This window comes from Sinohyriopsis cumingii, chromosome 3, assembly GCF_028554795.1.
Source record: "Sinohyriopsis cumingii isolate HCF-2022 chromosome 3, ASM2855479v2, whole genome shotgun sequence".
Taxonomy (NCBI): Eukaryota; Metazoa; Mollusca; class Bivalvia; order Unionida; family Unionidae; genus Sinohyriopsis; species Sinohyriopsis cumingii.
The window spans coordinates 66,127,990-66,148,458 of record NC_142963.1 but is presented as its reverse complement, the minus strand read 5'-3'; the positions used below and the strand labels follow the sequence as shown (position 1 = coordinate 66,148,458).

Here is a 20,469-nt window from a genome sequence, read left to right as displayed (position 1 = left end):
TTAAAGATTCACAAAATTTAATATTGCTTTACTGTACTCATACTTCCAATAATAATGACATGTATATTTAATTGAATAACATGTTTACTTTCATCCATGGATTTTGGGTACACTTTCTCCGTCACCCTTACTCCTGACTATTCAAAAATTTGCAGATTCTTTTGAGTCAATATTATTGTTAAACAAAACAACAAAAACAACTAAATTAACTACTTAAAATTAATTGATCAGAATTTTTTTTTTAAATGTTGCATACTTGTTGCATGTGCTTATTTACCTCTAAGATACATTAAACTTGATGCATTACTCTTTACTATATCAAAGCTTGGTCTCAGATAAAGAATTTTTGTTGTTGTAACAAAGACACACACACTGTTTTTGTTTTTAGTGTTGCCCATGCCTGTCAATATCAGAATGGTATGTCAGTCTCATTTGTCACAAATTTCATTTCTGCTTCATAACTTTTGCAGAATGATTTGAAACCAGATTTAGCATGAGGCTTAATATCAAGAACTTCACTTGAGTTTGATTTTCTGTTTACCATCACAGTTTTACTGAATTATGGCATCTGTTAGGCTTAAAGCTTTTATTGAATTGTGGCGTCTTTCTGGCCTAAAGCTTTTACTGAATTATGGCATCTCTTAAGTTGAAAATTTTACCTTTGATCATAAATGTCATTTTGACTCTAAAAGTTTTCAGTGGCTGTCTTTAATGAAGCCAAATATGATGTGGATCTTAATATCAGAAGGAACTAAAGTTGTGTTTTCACATTTGATACGAGCTATGACCTCAGTTGATATACCCTGCATTTTTAAGTGAATGTTCTTCAACTGTAACATATTAGTGGGCATAGGATCTGTGTCATCTAGAGAGTTTTGCTCTTCTTCTGTATTAATTATGTGTTATTAAGAAAAAAATAGTTCCTTTCCCATAGTAAATAAATGAAATTGTTGCATATTGCCATTGGAATTCTTTTTATCATAAGGATCTCTCTTTTTCTTGGTCTCTCATTTTATATTTGTTGACAAGAATGTTTGGATGTTATTATATTACCTTTACTTTGTATTAACTTTTTTTATGCTTACACAAAAGATAATTATTTCATTCAATTGTAATTCCATTTCAAACTTCCAGATGGAAGTAAAATTTATATTCAGTTATATTTTTATTAGTCAGTAATATTGCATTTCTATTTGACAGTGTATACTTTCTGAAGTGTAAAATTTGTGTCAAATAGTTCTTGAGAAACATTTTTCCAACATAGAATGTTTTGTTATTTATAGTTTGTATGTGTTATTTTCTTCTGTATTTCAGTGTATTTAGATGTACAATGACAAGTATACCACAGACGTCGTCACTTTTAAACAAAGCGAGACTGCCATTAGGAATTTTAATACATCCTTTTAAGGATCTATCTGTAAGTGTAAGTACTGTCCTATCTGTTGAGAATTAAGTGTTGGTTTAAGAATTATTGGATTTTGCAAGTGTACATTGATTAGCATAAAGTTGCGGATTCATTGAAAACTTGTTCCATCTGTGTTTAGCCTAATTTTTGGGATAACTTGCATACCTGCAGAGTATGGCTGATATTGATACTTAGAAATTAAAGGTATTTGTGCTTTGTCTAAAGCAGGAGCTGGCAACCTACTGCACGCATGCCACAAGGTGGCACATCAATAGGTTTGTGTGGCATGCAAAAGGCAGCCAAAAATAATCTTTGATTTTAACAGTGTTACTATTACTGGTGGCACTCACTTGTTCATTTTGTAAATAATCCAGAAAAAGCGGCACGCTATGTAAAATATGTTGGTGACCCCTGGTCATAAGTATATTTAAATCATTCCATGTATTTCAAAATTTAAACCAATGGTACAGGTGTATTAAGGAAAACTGTTGCATTAGACTTGGATACCTACAGTTTTGTTATATTTCTGCCTTATTTACATTTAATACAAAATAAAGGTTTTGTGGACATTTAAGATTTTTGTTTAAAAAATATGAAAGACAATAAATAGCGGCCAGTTTTCAAAGATATTAATTACATTATTTCAGTGGAGTGTTCAGAATTTTTATAACCATCTTGAACCCCATATGCCGCAAGTCATGATGGATGAATGTGGTTCAGGATGGTCATAACATTCAGTACATTGTTGTAAACTAATATGACTTTGATGACAGTTGTTTACAAACAGTATGCTAGTTCTGGCAGGTACATACTTTTGGCTGAGAAAAAAGATCCTGCTGGACAATAACATTATTTAATATAATTCCAAAAATATCAGGTAATCATATTTTGGATGGAGATGTTGAGAGGATGTATTTTGCTGAGGCTTGGTCTTTTCTTTTTCAGTCACTTCCAGTAATACAGTCAAGTGTAATTGTTCGCTGCAAGTCATGTAGAACTTACATCAACCCTTTTGTGTATTTTGTTGATCAGCGGCGATGGAAATGCAATTTATGCTATAAAGTAAATGACTGTAAGTAAATACCATATCTCTATCATTAGTTTCCATAAATTCCCTCTTCTGTTGAAAAATCTTTGAACCACCCAAGTAATTGTTCTTTTTGTTTCAGTAGTTGCTAGCTTGAAGTACATCAGGTTCTGAAGTTAATTTTGAAAACTGACAGTAAATCCACATGGAAAATATGCAAAACTACATTAATATCAAGAATGAAACGAGAATGTTGTTAGTGTCAGACCGCTTTGTAATTTACTTTTCTGTTTGTTTAATAATAGATCCTTTGAAGACATATCCATCTTTTATTAGTTCGCCTCTATAAAGTAATGATCTATTATACTATAATGCAGTGTTGGCATCACTATGTCTGCATATACATCCACACATATTAAAGCATATGCATATGTACAGACCCTCCGCATATCTAAACCATTCTTTCTTCATTGGTGCCAGGCAACATTTTCAAGCGACTTTCACATCACCTATCCCCATGGGAGGTGGCTAATAGAACTAACCTTTTACATACATGTATATTAGCTGTACATTCTTGTTTAAATTGGGGCCCTGGGTTGCCAAGTAGTCTGAAGCACTTGATCTATCACTGCCATCACACCTCTGTCCGTGTGGGTTTGAGTCTCAGGCTCAACCATTGTGGGTATGTGAAAAAGCTGCCAGTAGCTTCCTGTGGGTCAGTGGCTCTTATTGGGGTCTTTTCCCAGATTCTTCCTCCACCAATTATACTGACCACCATATATTGCCTTTCTTGCTCTTTGAAATGGCATTTAACACAAGACAACAAAAGAAAATCTTGGTTAAGTTTTTGCATTTAGTTTGTGTTTTTAATATGCCTGCCCACACAGACACATATATACACATACACAAGGAAGACTGTATACTATGATGTCCAATTATTTGCTCATCATTTCATTTTATTTACAATAACTATAGTTCACGATCTAATGTTACCAAACCTTTTAGGTAGTTTGCATTTAGGGCATCGAAGAAACCTATTGATTTTCAGCTGAACCCTTATCACCAAGCATGAAACTATGTCCCTGTTGTGTGCTTCACTGACTTTGATCATGGCGTCTGAATAACCATCATCTCCTAACTTTGGTTTCCCAACATAAGCTCTTCTTTTAAACCTCTACAGAGTAAAATCCTCTGGTCTTAATGTTATTTCAATGAAGCTGGACCTGTCTTGTATTACATTAATAGAGATAATACAAATAACAAAGAGCTTCCTGCCAAAGGTGTCCAATTATTTGAATTGGCAACCCAAAAATGAAGCACATACGTAAATTAAAACTACTTTTGTTGAACTAAATTTAATGTTGAGTGTTCTTGTTTATGAATAACAAGTCGTAATAGCATGTATATTGCCCAAAAAATAAGGGTGGCTGAAATTTTTTGTATTATTGGCTGGAGGGTGGGGTTAAGTCCAGCAGAGATTGCATTTTATTTTGCTATTATTATTAATTGGCATCATAGTGACCATCATATATATAGGAATGTACCAAGCCAAATAACATGAATTCCCTTATTGTGTAAACATAATCGAATGAAATTAAATTCTGATACGTATATTTTTGTTAACAGTACCTGATGAGTTTTCCTTCGATCCTGTAACCAAAACATATGGTGAGCCACAAAGACGGCCTGAAATCAAGTCTGCAACAATAGAATTTATTGCACCTTCAGAATATATGGTATGCTTGATGTCCTTGTGGCATATTTTGTATTGGGGGGGGGGGGGGAAGAGATAGCACATTGGTGTATTGAAGAAGTGTAAAACAATTTTTGTTTTCTTTAACATAACAATTTCCATGGATCTATTTATAGGTATGTTGAGCCCATTTACATTCATAAGTTAATGCAAACAATGAGTGGGCTATTGTTAGATTTTAAAATTAGTGGAACTTGGTATCAGCCCTTGATGTGGTCAGTTTGAGATATAGCAAAAGTCAGTTGAGTGGATGATATATGACCTGTTTAGTTTTTCTTCTTTTTAATAAAAGTTTATTTTTACAAACAAATTTTCATAGTTCCTTGGGGTTTTATTACAAGCAAGTTTTGCTGCATATTTGTATAGAGAGTTTACTGTGCCATTGCTTTCATTTTCATTGATACCATGGGTTTAACTTGGCTTTGTTTTTGTGTTTTGTTGTCTTTTGGGTTTTCTTTAGATCTGTGTATATTTAGTATTCACATTCCAAATTCTGTCTTTGCTAGAATTTGAATCTGACCTAAAGGCCCTAACCTTTTTTATGATTCCAGAATTTACAGTTCACTGGATTATCTTTTGATGTTACTGACGGAAATAAAATTGTACTAGCAAGTGTTGCTTTTATTCCCTGTCTAGTGTACTTGTTCAACATAGGTATTAAATTATGACACACAAATTTACTGTGGCATAAAAAGTACAAATTAAGTTGGTATTTCTCTTCTTTGAGACTGTAGTTGGAGTTTAATTTTGGAAGCAGGTCAGAATTGGGCACCCTTATCCCTGTTAAATATTTATCACATGATGTTTATAACTTTTTCTTCATGTTTCAGTTGAGGCCTCCACAGCCAGCAATTTATTTATTCTGTTTAGATGTGTCATTCAATGCAGTAGAAACAGGTAAGTTATTTATTGTTTGATTGGAAAATTCATAGATGCTCAAATCTTGTGTTATATCTTCATCAAATCATCTTTGAAGATGTTATGTACTATTGAGAATTTAATCTTTAACTTTGGTACTAAGTTCATGCTTATACAGTAGTCCCCTTCTTTACAGAGGCTACCCTTGAAGAAAGGCCGACTTGTGCAACACCAGAATGGTATATTTTTACAATTTTATTCCCTTTAGGAGGCACCCCTTATTTGAGGCCAGCTTTTCAATGCAGAAAGGGTGGAAATGTGAGAGTGAACCATTATAATTTTACTCACTGGTAAAAGTGTCTTTTTGTTACTATTTGTTGGTTGATTGTATTTAAATTGCAACCTGAAGCAGCTGGCCCTGTCAGGTGCCTCAGCGATTCTTTGTGACATCACCTAGCTTCCATTTCCTTAGCATGATATAACCCAAAATATGTTGAAAGTGCCGCTGGTCAGGGGGCTGTTCAAGAGGAGAACTATTGTACTTATAATTAATAGTCATGAGAACACCTCTTCAGATCTTGACTGGTATTTGATTGTTCCTCTGATGTTTAGCCATTTTGTCAAAAAAGATCAAAGATGTTGCATATTTTTCAAAGTGAAATTCATGAAAATGAGTTAAATTGTATTATTTTAAAAAGTTTCATAATCTAATAAAGACAAGTTTCGGATACTATTACAGAACTACAAAGACTCTGCCTTACTCTGGAATTGCTAGATTATCTGTCACATTGTTGTACACCATTTGTTGTACCAGCATAAACATCCATAGTCGGTGACAGAAAGCTTTGTTTATCATTGTGAACATTGTTAAAGCCTTCTGTTAAATATTTTTGAGTCACTTATCTGCTAAATTTGTTTCAGCTTTCAACTGAAACTTAAGTATAATGTTACAATAGATCTGAAGTTGACACTGATATACTAGGAGTGTATGTCTTATCTGACTCACCAAGCTTAAGCATAAGCATGCTTCATCACTATACAGTGTTAAAATATTGTACTGAATGTTTGACAGTCATGTATCTTGAAGATCAATTTCTCTTTTCAACTGAACATTTTGAATAATATTGCTATAGGTGTAAAGCTTATACATTGATATATGTAGAGTTCTATCTTGCCTACTTAAACATTATAGTCAACCAAGTTCAAGTTTTGTGTGGAAGTTTACAAAAGTCAGATACAGGAGTTATGCTGAAAAGTATATGGATGTCGGTGAGACACGGGATTGTAGCATGACATAAAATGTACTGAAACTGTTTAATATGAACATCATGCGATAAATAGTCTGTACATATTAATAACATAATTGTATTTCAAGTGCCTTATATATTGAAGGTTACCTGACAATGTTCTGCCAGACATTACTGGATGTAATTGAGAAGATCCCCAGTGATGCAAGAACACAGGTTGGGTTCATAGCATATGACAGAGCTGTGCATTTCTTCAACCTCGCAGAGGGCCTGTCACAACCACAGATGTTAACTGTGTCAGATGTAGATGGTAAGAGGCAGATGTGGCATCACTGTAGGACCAGTATAAAAAAAAGGGGATTAAAGTATTATCAAGTTCTAAAATATAAGAATATTCGGTGTATCCTGATAATCATGCTTATCAATTATTACCACAATTTTTTCTGGCATATGTTGTGTATTGTCGGGCATTTCTATTCTGTTATTTATCTGCATGCTATTGGATTAAAGGTGTGAACTTTGTATTTCTGACCAGGCTTTTGTTTTAGTAGTGTAGTGCCTCCTACTGCACCATTCAAAACTGACAATTTAAACCTAGAGATATGAAATGGAGTGGTCTGCAGATAATTCAAACAGTTTTAGAACTTTGATGTGATGCCTAGGGGTGGGGGTGATTTACTTTAACTCCCAAATTGAGGGACTAACATGTTTGTGTATGTGATCAATACTCCAAGTGTCAACACATGTCAGATGTAGCTTTGAGGGAGACTTTTGGATCCTTCATTGGGTGGCTTGAAGGTTATGACTTTGAAACTATTTTGAACCCAACAACTACAGGTACATTTACTGGCCAAGAAAAAACTAATTCATATTTTTTCTTTAAATACGTTACCCAATTAAAATACCTTAGGAGAGCTACATCTTCCTTGCAAATTCAGCCCTCCCAGATAGAAATTTTAGCTAAAAAGAGCAAAGTTATCTGCCTACCTAGGTGGTGGTCAGGCGGAGTGATCTCCCCTTGATATAGGGATGGGTGGCAAATCCCTTGAACATCTGTTCCTACTTCCACTCTTGCTGAGAAGCATCCTGTCACCATGAGAGAATGTGCAAAAGCCAGAATCAACGGTGATAAAATCTGAGGGGTTCTTACATCACATCAAAAGTATGCTCTATCTGTATTTCCAACTTATGTTTCTTTCCTTCTCTTCCTTCTTGAGAAAGTTCTGCCTTTGCAATTTTAGACACATTTTGTCATCTTTGTCCCTAAGATAGTAAACTCTTAAAAATATATGTATAATTCCACAATGACTGGCTAAGTAAAGGTGAGTTTTCTCTGCTAATACATTTAGAGTCCAGATGCCACACTTCCTTGTATTTACCTCTCACAGGTAGTATGGTGAATTCATAAAATTCGTCTGCTATTATCCAGGTAACACTGTAAGACATAGCTCTTCACCAACTTTGTTTCAGTAAGAAGAGACGGTTGCAGAGATACAACAGGTTTATATATTGTGCTCTATTTTTCCTGAGGATTTTACCATGGGCAAAGTGCAAAAACATGAAAAACATGTTATTAAGGATGAAGACAACAAGCCTATATGTTGACATGTCCTTTGTGTGGAATTTTTCAAGGACAAACACTTCATTACTATAAGTTCCCAGAAATAAATCTGTTATCCAGACTGTTGAACCTGGTGTATACAGGCATTGTGGAGACCCACATATGGCCATAGTGCATTCTTCATTTACGATGCTGAGCCCAGTACCCTCACCTCTCAATTCTCTCAACCCTTGGTACAGTCAAAGGGATTCTTTAATTGGTGATCGGTTGGAAAGCACTGTTTCTCTTTCATGGAACCATGAGTTTTGTCTCTGGCACACAGCAACACTCTTTGCCAGCTCCTTCAATTGGGGCAAATTTTCTCGCCCCTATACTGCAACACTAATAGAGGGACATTTCAGGAAACCAACAAAGGAACCAAGGGACACGACTTGAACACAAACCTCCAACCAATTGTCCTATTGTAGTGCCTCACGTCAAAAGCCACTGTTCATGCAAGTAACAAAATTGGTCAAAAGACAGAAGTAGCTATCACTACACCAAAGTTTCTCTACACGACTGCCTCCATCTCTCAGAAATGATATTGTCTCCACACTGCCCTTCCCACGGATCCCAGTAGGAGGAAGGCTTCAGTTCTTTGCTGCCAAACAGGACAAGATTTGCCACTATGATCATTGGACCTGACAAGTGGTTTCTAAGGGGCTTTGCATCACTTTCAAAATGACTTTTGCCTGACAGCTACAAACATTCCAACATACCCATTCAAAGCCCCCACCTTGAAATTAACTACCTTCTTCAGAAAAAGGTGGCTGAACTCACGCGAAATAATAAATTCCTGGTTTTTTTCCCCAGATTTTTTTTGGTCCCAAAGGCAAATGGCACTTTGCACCTTGTCATCTACATAAATGCACTCGATCAATTAATTCATACTCCTTGGTTCTCAATGGAAACACCATGGTGCATTTCAAATGCAGCTCAAGATGGAGATGTGAGGTAGTAGTAGCTCTCCTAAGGTATTATGATTGGATAATTATTTGCTTACAACTTATTTTACTAGAAAAAATATTGTTTGGTTAACATTAGTTCCTTGGTCTCTTGGACTAAGTCGGGGGAGTGCATTAGTACGTGTTTTACAAGCACAGTAATTTCCTCCCATTTTTCTTTGTAAGATTTGCATCATGTATCTCCAATGACATTAATTTTCTAAAGCCAATATGGAGAATGAAAAAAATGAAAATAGATAAAACATTATTTATTATGTACATAACAATTACTAAACTAATAACATGAAGAAATTGATTCAGCCCAACAAATATTGGAACTCATTTATTATCTTGCCCTAGTAAGTGTTGGGTGGGTAAAGAGGAGCAGTTTTTTTTCAATACAACCAATATGCAAATTATTGTCACATTGTGGTATTTTTGTTAAATGGGATGAGGAGCAGTTTTAAAGATTTTTTTGTATGCCTGTCATAATATAAAGTGTAACATGTGATGACTTGCTTCTGCCTGTTCATTGTTTAATTTCTGAAAGTAACCAGTATTGAGAAGATTCTTTTTATTCACAGACCCAGGACAAGTGGCTTTATTAAACCACATACTCTGACTCTCAGAATCCACTTACCTGAACAGGGACACATTTTTTTTACTATTTTTTTGACAGTGTTGAAACTGATATACTTTAAATATAAAAAAATACTTTAACCAATTTTATGTGTATTTTGAATCACAAAATTTGTGTATTTTCAGGAAAAACAATGTGAGGCATTTTCTTCTAACATTTTGAATTGATTTGTTTTCATTTCATTTAAAGCAATGTTTTCTTCAGGTCCTTATGTAAACCAGTACTCGGTTTCATTTTCTGAAATCTGCAAAAATCTCCATGTTTCTTGATCATAGTTTCTAACAGAAATTAAGCCAGAGGGGTATTTTTTTAAATTTTTTTTTAAATATCAATCAGTAAAAGCAGTAATTTCCAGTTTTGTAAATTAGTTAATGGCATGTTACTGTGGTTGTGTCACAATTACAGATAATACTCGCTCCATTTATCAATAGAATCAGTGGCTACCACCTCTTTGAACTTTATGTATTAAGTCAGCTATCTCAGTTCCTTTAGAGTGAAAAATATTTTGTTGGTGGCCTTGTACAAGTTGCTATATCCTCCAGCTTAGCTTAATTGTCAAATGGTCGCATAGGTATTATTATGTACATAGAACCAGTAATATATTACGAAGTCAGCATGAGCATGGGATAGCTGATTATTATTCTAGCAGAACAAGTGAGTGCTAATTATCAGTAACCAATGAAACATGGAGAAAAGAAAAGTACTGTTCACATTCATTGGTCACATGCTTAGCTTTGAACATATAGTTTATAGGTTTTTATACAATTTCACAGATGATCTTCATTAGAGGGAGGACGCTTCAAATGATCCTTAAGCAGGGGCTGAATATTCATAATTTAATTATGTCTCTCAGGAACTTCAAGATGAAAATGCTGCATTTTGTCTACCCTCAAAGTTTCTTTGAGGCAAATCAGAGAGCACTTAATTATTTTTGACAAGTCCAATTGGCAATTCACTTAGAATATAGGATGGGCCTGATCTGGAATTAATGGGGCTCTGGGCACCAGACTATCTGATATTTTGGGCTCTGATAGCTCTAATTGCTGACCAACTACCGTTACCAGATATGAATAGTAGGTTGTAATTGGTGTAAGGAAGGAGCCTGTTGATTTGGGGTCAAAAGGTCTAAAGTCAGACTCACTTGGACTGAAAAAAGAACACTCTTTTTTCTGTATAATACATACATGCCAATTAGTAAGCTTTGAGCATAATTGTTATGCTGTTTTTCACTAAATTACAGAATGGTCAGAAAGGTCAAGGTCGTTGTTGCTGAAAAAAGTATTGTTTGTGCTTAAGTGGTATAGTCCTGCATTATAGACTTGAGAAAAACTTTGTGGATGGCTTACACTTGAGGTGAGGTGGAAGCATGTTACTTTTAGAGTCAGAAGTAAAGGTCACTGTGGCAAAAAAAATGAAAAGTGATTTCTGCACAGAACATTTAGTTCTTTACCATGTACCTTCAATAAATATATTTTTTTAATGATCTGTACCTAGGATAAGAAAGGTGGTCAAAAGTTAAGGCCACTTACTAAAAGAAGAAAAATGGTTTTTGCATTATAAATTTAGTTGTAGACCATATACCTCAATGTAGAGGACTGTTGTTTTGGGAGATCATAAGATCAATGGTCAGGGCCATTGTGACTTGAAAAGAAAATAGAATTTGCACAATAACTTGTTCTCGAGTAAGTTCTATGACTGAACTTTGTCAGTGGCTTGCTTTCAGGCATAGAAACAAAACTAAATATTATGGGATGGAAAGTTAAAAGGTCATGTTCATGGAGTCAGTCTAACAAGAAGTTAATGTTTTCTGTATAGTTAATTTCAATATGCATACCTTGAGCAAAGGTCAATATCATTGAGACCCATTGGTCAGTAATCTTCAGTCAGTCAGTCCCTATCAGTGCCTGCAGTGAGAAACGTTAAATATGGTTCTATTGTTTTACTTTGAAATAGCTTTAGTTATGTTTAAAAACATAAAAGCAGTTTTATTTTCATATTTCAAAAAGAGTTTTAACATAATATCCTTATATATATTTTTCAGATGTGTTTCTTCCTTGTCCAGATAATTTACTAGTCAATTTAGTGGAGAGCAAGGAACTGGTGATAGACCTATTGAACCAGCTGCCAACAATGTTTGAGGGCAACATGGAAACTAGTAGTGCTCTTGGGGCCACCCTTCAAGTTGCCTTTAAATTACTGGTGAGTTTATCATGAAAAACTATGTTCCTTTCTCAGGAATCCAGTACACACGTTTGGATAAACCTAATTGTTGGATCAAGTTTTAATTTTAAATCATTTACCTTATGTCATAATGAAAGAAATTGATGGATGAACTTTTAGTTGGTTAAATGAGACTTCACTCTACTTTTTCATTTCAGTTAAATAAATGGCGCAGAGAAGTTTCTTTGCTACTGATCACAGTAGTCTTTGAAGTTGTGATAAATTTGGCATGAAATTCTGTTCACAGGTAAAAGCTGTCAATACACATTATGTACAGTAGAACTTGCCAGAAGATTTGTATCTTTCAGAATCATCAGGAAAAGTTTAAAGTAAGGCAGTGATAACTGAAATGATTCATGCTGTCAACAATCAGAATGTTTGGTCATTGCCAATAATAAAGATAGAAAGAAAAGAAAATTTTGACAAAGTTTCTCAGTTTTTCAGCTGTTTAAAAACAAACAAAACCCCACACAAGATCAGTTTCAGCTAAAGTTTGCAGAGATCATCCTGACATGAAGGTCATTCAGATTGATGCAGTTGATGTTGATCTGCTATACCATGTTTGCTGTACCTGATATGATGATTTATTAAATTTTAGTTTATGCACAACTTGATGATCTTGAGTTATTTGTTGGTACACATTGCCAGTGTTGTAACGAGGTTTGCCTGATAATGACCATTAAGGGAGTAATTGGGGTGGGTGGGTGTTAAGATGATGTAATGTCAAATTGTAACGCTTGGTCAGTGGCTGATACTTGGATAGAGGTGTTGTACATGTACCATGAAATTGAGAGGCAGACAGGGAATTATGCAAGAGAATATCATTAACCTTTTACTTGCTGTCTTCATGGGGCTTGTTGTATGAACACATGGGGGTGGTGGCATGAGCAGAACTATTCCTACTGGTTGGCATTGACAGTAGAATTCAGAGACCGAGCCATATTAGATAATCTTATGTAACATTACATGATCATATAGAGTACCATGTGATCAGTCATTTCTCTGGTTTTTCAGAGATACAGACAATGAACGTAGAGTTTCACTTTGGTTTTTCAAAGGTACAGAAAATGGATTTTGCATCTCCGCTTCAAACTTTTCTTCTGGATCTGTGCTGGCCTGCCACCACCCCAGTCACCATCGCCACCATTAATGAATAGATCGTGGATTGTGCCCTTGCATTATTCATGCTCATGGGGCTGCCTTGGGATAGGATATTATTCCCCTTCTCATAAGATATACTAATAACATAAAGGTCATGCCAGTTAAATGCATTTCTTTTACAGTTTTAAATAGGACAGAATAAGAATATCTTCTGGGATCAGCCTAGTTCTATTCTATGAATCTTGGATCAACCCAGAAATACACTCTGATAATAGGAAAACTTTAAAATGACTTCTTCTCAAAAGCCTCTCAATAAATAGCATTAAATCAAAGCTGACAGAAAAGATCCTGGCATGAATGCTTTTTATATTGTACAAAATGATGTTGATCTGCAATTAGATATGACTACTGTTACAAAACAAAATTAAAAGACCATCAAATAATTTCTTCTCAGAATCCACTTATCAGAATTTAACAGAAAACATTGGCATGAAGATCTGTCAGGTTTGTACATCTGACACCAATCCATTACTGCATGTGACATCTGTTCCTAAAAATAGTAAAAGAAAGCTTCAGATGACTTCTCAGAAATGTGAACAATTGACAGATATGATCTTGACACAAGAGCCTTTAAAACTTTGTTCAAATGATAATTCTCATTCAGTAAGGAATGCCATTGCTAAAAACAAAAACTTTTAAAGGTTTTCTTCTCAAAATCTTCTGCATATCATATCTTGATGAAATCTGACAGATTTTGCAATTGGACATTAAGGCCTTAACATTTTGTACAAATGTTGCTTTATCTTTATCAGATATATCTGTTGTTACTAAAAATCAGAATAATCTTCATGCCTTTATAGCAGTTCAGGTTGTCCTAATGCTTGAACTTTGACTTTTTTGTTTAAGTTGGACATTGTTGGCATGGATATTTCATGAACACAAGTCTCGAATCAAATAAATGTCACAAAAGTCAGGTACCCTTAAAAGATACCTTAATCTAGTCTTGCACATTGTAGGCAAGGGATAATTTTGATCAGAATTGTATACTTGCACAGATAGAATCTATGTAGAAGTTAAAAGCAGTGATAAATGACTCCAACGATTGAAGAAGAAAAAATATCCACACATATTACACCCAATGGGCCAATCTTGGAAGTATTGAGAATAGTATCTAGTGTTCCCTCACTTTAAGACTGGTGTCCTGTTCAGTAATAATCAGTGATCCAAGTCTGATAGGCAGCTTTTAGCAGCTGCTGAGGCATGTTGGGATAAAGAAACAAGTTTAGTAACTGGGTATTTTTGGCAAATTTGACCAAAGATGGGGGTGTCATACATGCCAACCATTATGCTTTTGGCATAATCATTATGCTTTTTTTTAACTAAATTACTCCTTACGCGTAAACATATATGGATTAATCGATTTCATGCGTCTCCCTTCCCCAAAAAATCAGTAATTTGTTTTCTCATTTTTATTCACATCCCATTAATCCCACAGACTGTCTTCTAGAAAAGATGGCTTCTATATAACTACAATATAAGAGTACGCTTGTCCATAGACTTGCATGCACTTTCCTAACAGTATTATGTTCTATTTATAGTGGCTGTCCTATATCCAAGAAACATACTGGTTTCTACTTTCAAACTTTTGACCTTGGATTCTATTGATAGCTGTATGGCTTAGTTGGGAGAGAACCTACTGGTTTTCTAATTTTTAATCTTTACTCACAGATTCTTTGTTCTAATTACTATTTGGTACAGAACCAGTTAGTAGGTATTTGGCGCTAAAAGTCATTTATTCAAGTCGATGCATGTGCTAGAGCAAAAATGTTTTTCAAATAATATCACAGATGGATTAAATAATGACAAAAAATTGATTCAGAGATGAATACACAAATTACATAACATAGCGTTCCATTCTAGGGCAGATTCACACCCATTGCAGGCTGTGTGGAAAGGATTTTAATATTATTTGTGGTGGTAAATTTGATGTGTAGCAACACTTGAAAATTAAAGAAATTTTGAATTATGCTAACTCCAGTACTAAGGTAACTTTTTAGAGCAAAACTCAATTGTGGACACCAATGTTATAAATGCAGATGTGTTATTTACCACGTTCTTAATAGAACATTTACAGCCCCTAGAGGTAGAAGACTATGTTGGTCCTTTGTTCAAACGAATGTTTCTTGATTTCAAAATTGCAGAATACATGCATGTGCAAGAACAAAATCATCTAATATTGTTCGGTGTTGGCTGAAGATGCTTCACTTAAAATTGCAGAAGCCATGAAAATTGGGTTGCTTAGTATTGACGCAGAAGTAGAGTAGTAATTATGATGGCAAAAAGTTGTACTCAGTCTGTGTAAGAGACTTTGACAACGAAAAGGGCAAATTCAGAGTGTTCTTATTTCATTACCAGAATCAACTGTAAATTTCACTGTAGAAAACATTTTTAATTTGTGTGATAATGTTTTGAATAAACATGATATAAATTGGCAGAACTGTATGGTGTTTTCAGCTGATAATGTGTCAGTGATGACAGGAATTCATGAAGGAGCTGCATTCTGTATTTTGAAAAATGTCTTGTCAGTGTACATCACTGGTTTTCTCTGTCATTTGATGCACCTTGCTGCACAAAAGGCTGCCAGTAAATTATGGAGAATGCCTGAAGTATAAGTTGGCATTCTACCTGACAATGTACTTCATGCAGACAGAGTTATGTTTTTCATCTTATTTCCCAGCTAAATGACCCAATAACTGGAAGATATAAATTTCCTCTTCTTTGTCAGGTTATGAAAGGAATATTGGTTCTTTACCATTTGAATGCTGGCTTTGAGAGATTGTTCAGTATTGTTAACAAAAATAAAACTGAATTCAGATCCAGGCTCAGTAATCTAGTACTTAGTGCTCTACTGGTGTGCAAAACATTCATAGTCTCAGCTGGTACAAAGTGTTTTGAAATGCAGCATGAGAGTCTGTTGTTTTTTAAATCTGAAAGTGCTATGCATGAAAACTTGAAGCAGTAATTGATGTTAAAAGACAAGAGGGGTAAAAAAAATCACTTTGTACATATGCTTATTGAATTTGTATCATGTTGTATGTGAATTACTCTTTTCTTCTCAGACCACTCTTTATGTCCACTTGGATTACACTTTTTCCTCACCAGGGGTTGGCATGTATGGGGTGTACAATTATTAAATTCAGGGTTTTGTAACTGGTGGTTGTGCATGAATAGGTAAGGGACCAGGCCTGACTGCTCAAACAATGAGGCACATAATTAACCAATAATGTGTCTATCTAGAGATCTGTTTGTTGCAACAGTCAGAAAGCAAATGACATGGCTAAGTTAATTATCTTGTAATATCCCAGTGCCATCTTTACGGCGTGTGTGGTTGTTGCAATATGTTATTATTTAGGAAGACAAGTATCACTTTTGGACAGTGGCACATTTCTTAGCTTCTAAGTTAATATTTTGTGAAAGTCTGATACTATACTATGTCAAAGCATGGTAGACAAGTGGGGCATTGGGGCTGCAGAACTCGTGCTAATCTTTAGCATGTTCTGATGGCAGTATTTTTATTTCAGAGTCCTACTGGAGGTAGGATTACAGTAATACAGACTTTGTTGCCCACTGCGGGACCAGGAGCACTTCAAAACCGAGAAGATGGCAGTAAAAATGTAGCCAAAGTAAAGATTTCACTTCCTCACATCTCTTGCTTTGTTTAAATGTCTGAATGCTGTAGAAATAAAATTGGTTTATGTAACTTTGCACCTTTGTTGGACTAGGTTTAATTTCAGGTTTTAGAATGTGCAAGAAGAGGAGGTTGCCATTCTAAATCACTTGTACAGGATATTTGATATACTCCATTGCTGTTATGACACTGTGGTCATAAACAAAATAACAGAAAGAAGCAAAACCAACAAGTGTTGTAAAACATAACAAATAATTTTTATTTTTGAACGTTATAAGATGAACTTAAGAGTATTATGAATTAAATCCAAAATAATTCCAAAAGTTCTAACACAAGTCATAAAGAATCAAATATTCCAAATGAATTTCAGATCCTAGAATTTACTGGTCTGCCAACAGTCCTGATGTATCATAATGGCATTGTCCAGAACTCCATTGAATAAATAAACAATAGTCCCAAAATATTTTAGTCCAATGAGGACTTGTAATTCCAATGCATAATCCAAACAAATGTCTCCTCTCAAATTACATCTAAACACAAAACTAAACTCATCTGCAGACTGATTTTAACAAATGAACATATGAAATGGGAATCTAAAATAGGAGCAAATTAATCAGTTATTTCCTTTTATATATATATATATATATATATATATATATATATATATATATATATATATATATATATATATATGGGCCTAAATTGCAATTTTCTCCTACTCACTACGTGACATTTTGCAATAGCCCACATTCTAAAAGAAACCACATGGCTAATGGGAAATAAGTTAATTCTTTTAAGAATCCACCTGATCGACTTACTCAATTGAAAATAACCGCAAACTGGCAAACAGGCTTATTGCTAATATTATTATTAATGATCATAAGCACCTATTTATAGATCCTATGCAGGCTACAGGCACTGTTAATATCATAAATTTGTACCTGTGTACAAAAATTAGGCTATCTGATATCTTGGTTAGAGATAATGATTACAATTTACAGTCATGACAGTAATAAAAATTGTACATAGATACAGTAGTCAAAAATAAAGATATGCATAACAACTGCAAAGAGTGCATCTGCAAACATTTGAAATGTAAGGAGGATGTTGAATAAGTTCTTTGAATTTTTAAAACAATTCAAAATATAAAAGATTACAATTTGTTACTGTCTTTGCATTCATGACATGATTGGAATACTATTTTGTGCTTATCTATCTTAAAATTCAATCATATTAGAGCCAGGTTCTAGGAGATTCTTAATTTTTTTTACCTGGAAATGCTGTTTAGTACATTATTCAGATTTTTAAAGATCATAAATGATTTTATCACATGATTGTTTATTACAGTGTAATAATATATCCGTATAATTATAATAAGTTTCATATATGTATGATAACATTTCATCACATAACAATTGATGTCATAACGCCATGCAAAAGAAGGGTATAATGATGGATGCACCATAATGTATATCAGCTTCAAGACTACAATGTTTTGGAGTTGGGTGAAATAAAATCAGTCTTTTTCATCGTGTGATAAATCTTGTGCACATTTAAGATGAAATTTATCAAAGTTGTTTAAAAATAATTAAAATCATTTGGTTGCCAAGGCTCAAAATAGATAGGTATTATTATACTGATTTTATAAGGTTCATGTAATTGAACTTTATTCTAAGTCCTGTTTATATTTCATATTATCATGTTACATTTTGTTGGGCATTTTGTGCGCATCCATTTTTTCCATACAGGTGTAATATGTAGCATTAGAAGCACCAAATAATGTATGTACTTGCTTATTTGTCAAGTCAAAATGCAAATAACAAAAGTCTTGATCTGCCAAGCATAATGCACAGGCAGATCAGGGTCATTTTTGTTTGTTTTACTAATTACTCCTAACAAACTGCATGGACCCTGTTCTGCTGGCACAGTATGCAGTGGCAGATGTTTCTCTTTGCAGTTTGCAGTTTAGCTCATCTTATAAGTGAGTATAAATGGTAAAGTTACTAGCAAATACTTTTGAATCAGTATTCTGTTTAAGTACCAAGAAGAACCAACTTCTGCATTTAAATAATTTTTTATAAATTGTTTGAACAAAAATTACTATTAGCTGTAAAGTCAACCATTTTTGCCCATTTGTTTACAGTATGAACCATCCATAATACAATTTAGTGAATGGCATCCATGAATATCATGTGCGACTTATTTTCTTGGAATCAGTTTGACTTCACATTATATTGCCAGTATTTTTGCAGGACATTCAAGGTTTTGGTCCAGCTACTGACTTCTACAAGAAATTGGCCCTGGAATGCTCTGCCCAACAGGTGGCAGTGGATCTTTTCATGTTGAATGGCCAGTATGCTGATATAGCTTCACTTGGTAAGTTGGTGTCTTTGACTTTTTAGGCATAATTCCTTTTATTACTTTTTACATCAGGACCTCGGCAACCATCATCTGTCGAACTTTATATTCAGCCTTCGACTTCAGCTCCTTTAGTACACACTAATAATCCTTCAGTTTGGAAGCTAATGTTTACCTCCAAGTTGGGATAAGTCTTTTCTTGTTCTTTGTTATGTGTTTTCCTAGGTTTTTTCGTATAGTTTTGGTTTGATGTTTTCATTGGGCACATCCTTTTTCTATATACCATCATTTGTATTTAAAGTTTCATGTGATGTCTTACAGACTCTTGTAACATCCTTATTTAGGAATCTTACCTCATTTTAATCAATCAGCTTGAAGACACTGCTTTTGTTACACAGTATTAGATTTTTTATGAACAGCTACCATAAAAAACACAGGGCATTTGCCCTCTACCTTACATCAACTTAAACAGCAGAGATCCTTAATGGTAATCCATTTTCCAGGCAGTGCAACAACTATGTAGGCCTTGATGCCTTAAGTGATTGCTTAATATTACATGTTCATTGTTTCATGAAACTTGAAATGTGAGGTAGTCCATAGATGTTTTTCCGATTCAGATGATTTCTTTTCATCAGCTGATGCTTTGTTGTTGATACAAAAGATGTTGATCTTGACAGTCTGGTTCATTTAAATGTCATACAGATGTGTGTGTGTATGCGTGCATTTTTATTTTTTTCAGGGTGAGCAAATATTTCCTACTCTTGGCCAACATGATGCAGATAGTGAAATAACCAGTTGAAGCAAGAATCATTTTCCTTTATATTTATGAAAATAAACATTTAATTATTACTTATATTCCACAGAGTGCATATCAAAGTTCTCAGGAGGCTGTGTGCAGTATTATCCATCATTTCATGCAGTGAGAAATCCCTCACTGGCAGAGAAGTTTGAAGTAGACTTGCGGAGATACTTGATAAGGAAGATTGGTTTTGAGGCTGTGATGAGAATTAGATGTACCAAAGGTAAGAATTGCAGTTGATGAGTGTTTAGGCTGTAATAAATGATTAATAATCAAAATAATTATTAAAAAAACCATCATACGTACAAATAAAGTTGTGTAACTAGTTTTGCATTTGTTTGCATAATTGTTTATAAACAATTAGGTCACTTAAATGATATGTATTATCATAACAAAGTTGTGTATATATAACTGGATCAGAAAGATAAATGAGTCTCTAGTGGAAATTGAATCTGTGTGAAATCACAATATAAAAACAGAAAGCCATACATATAATTATATATTTCCAATTTACTTATATCTATACAATATCAATTCATTTATTAAAATTCTATACAATTTTATGTATTTTATGTATATTAAATTGTATATGTCAGTCATAAAACATTATATAGAATCTGATTTGCTTCACAGCTATAGCTGCTATATATTAATTGATTCAGTGATTTATGCTGGAATTTTATGCATTTATAATTAACATTAATTCATTAAATATAGAATCATATTTTTATGAAATTATAAAAACTGAACATTTCTTGCATCTTACCATCTTACTAATGTAATAAAAAAATACTTAAATGTTTTGTTTCATTGCAACAAAGATTAATGA

The 20,469-nt window shown here is 34.0% G+C and overlaps 1 protein-coding gene across 4 annotated transcripts in view; it reads left to right on the top strand.

Annotated features, from left to right (window-relative positions):
* The window catches only part of LOC149803011 (protein transport protein Sec24A-like), a 63,540-nt gene that overhangs the window by 30,266 nt on the left and 12,805 nt on the right, over nt 1-20,469 (top strand). For 3 of the 4 annotated variants that reach the window (XM_089952566.1, XM_089952564.1, XM_089952563.1), the window contains 9 exons: nt 1,315-1,423; nt 2,351-2,477; nt 4,059-4,168; nt 5,016-5,082; nt 6,436-6,600; nt 11,516-11,673; nt 16,377-16,478; nt 18,736-18,859; nt 19,705-19,863. In XM_089952566.1, the coding sequence (XP_089808692.1) occupies nt 1,315-1,423; nt 2,351-2,477; nt 4,059-4,168; nt 5,016-5,082; nt 6,436-6,600; nt 11,516-11,673; nt 16,377-16,478; nt 18,736-18,859; nt 19,705-19,863 (1,121 nt within the window). The remainder of the gene's footprint in view (nt 1-1,314; nt 1,424-2,350; nt 2,478-4,058; nt 4,169-5,015; nt 5,083-6,435; nt 6,601-11,515; nt 11,674-16,376; nt 16,479-18,735; nt 18,860-19,704; nt 19,864-20,469) is intronic. The other variant, XM_089952565.1, reaches the window with a different exon arrangement.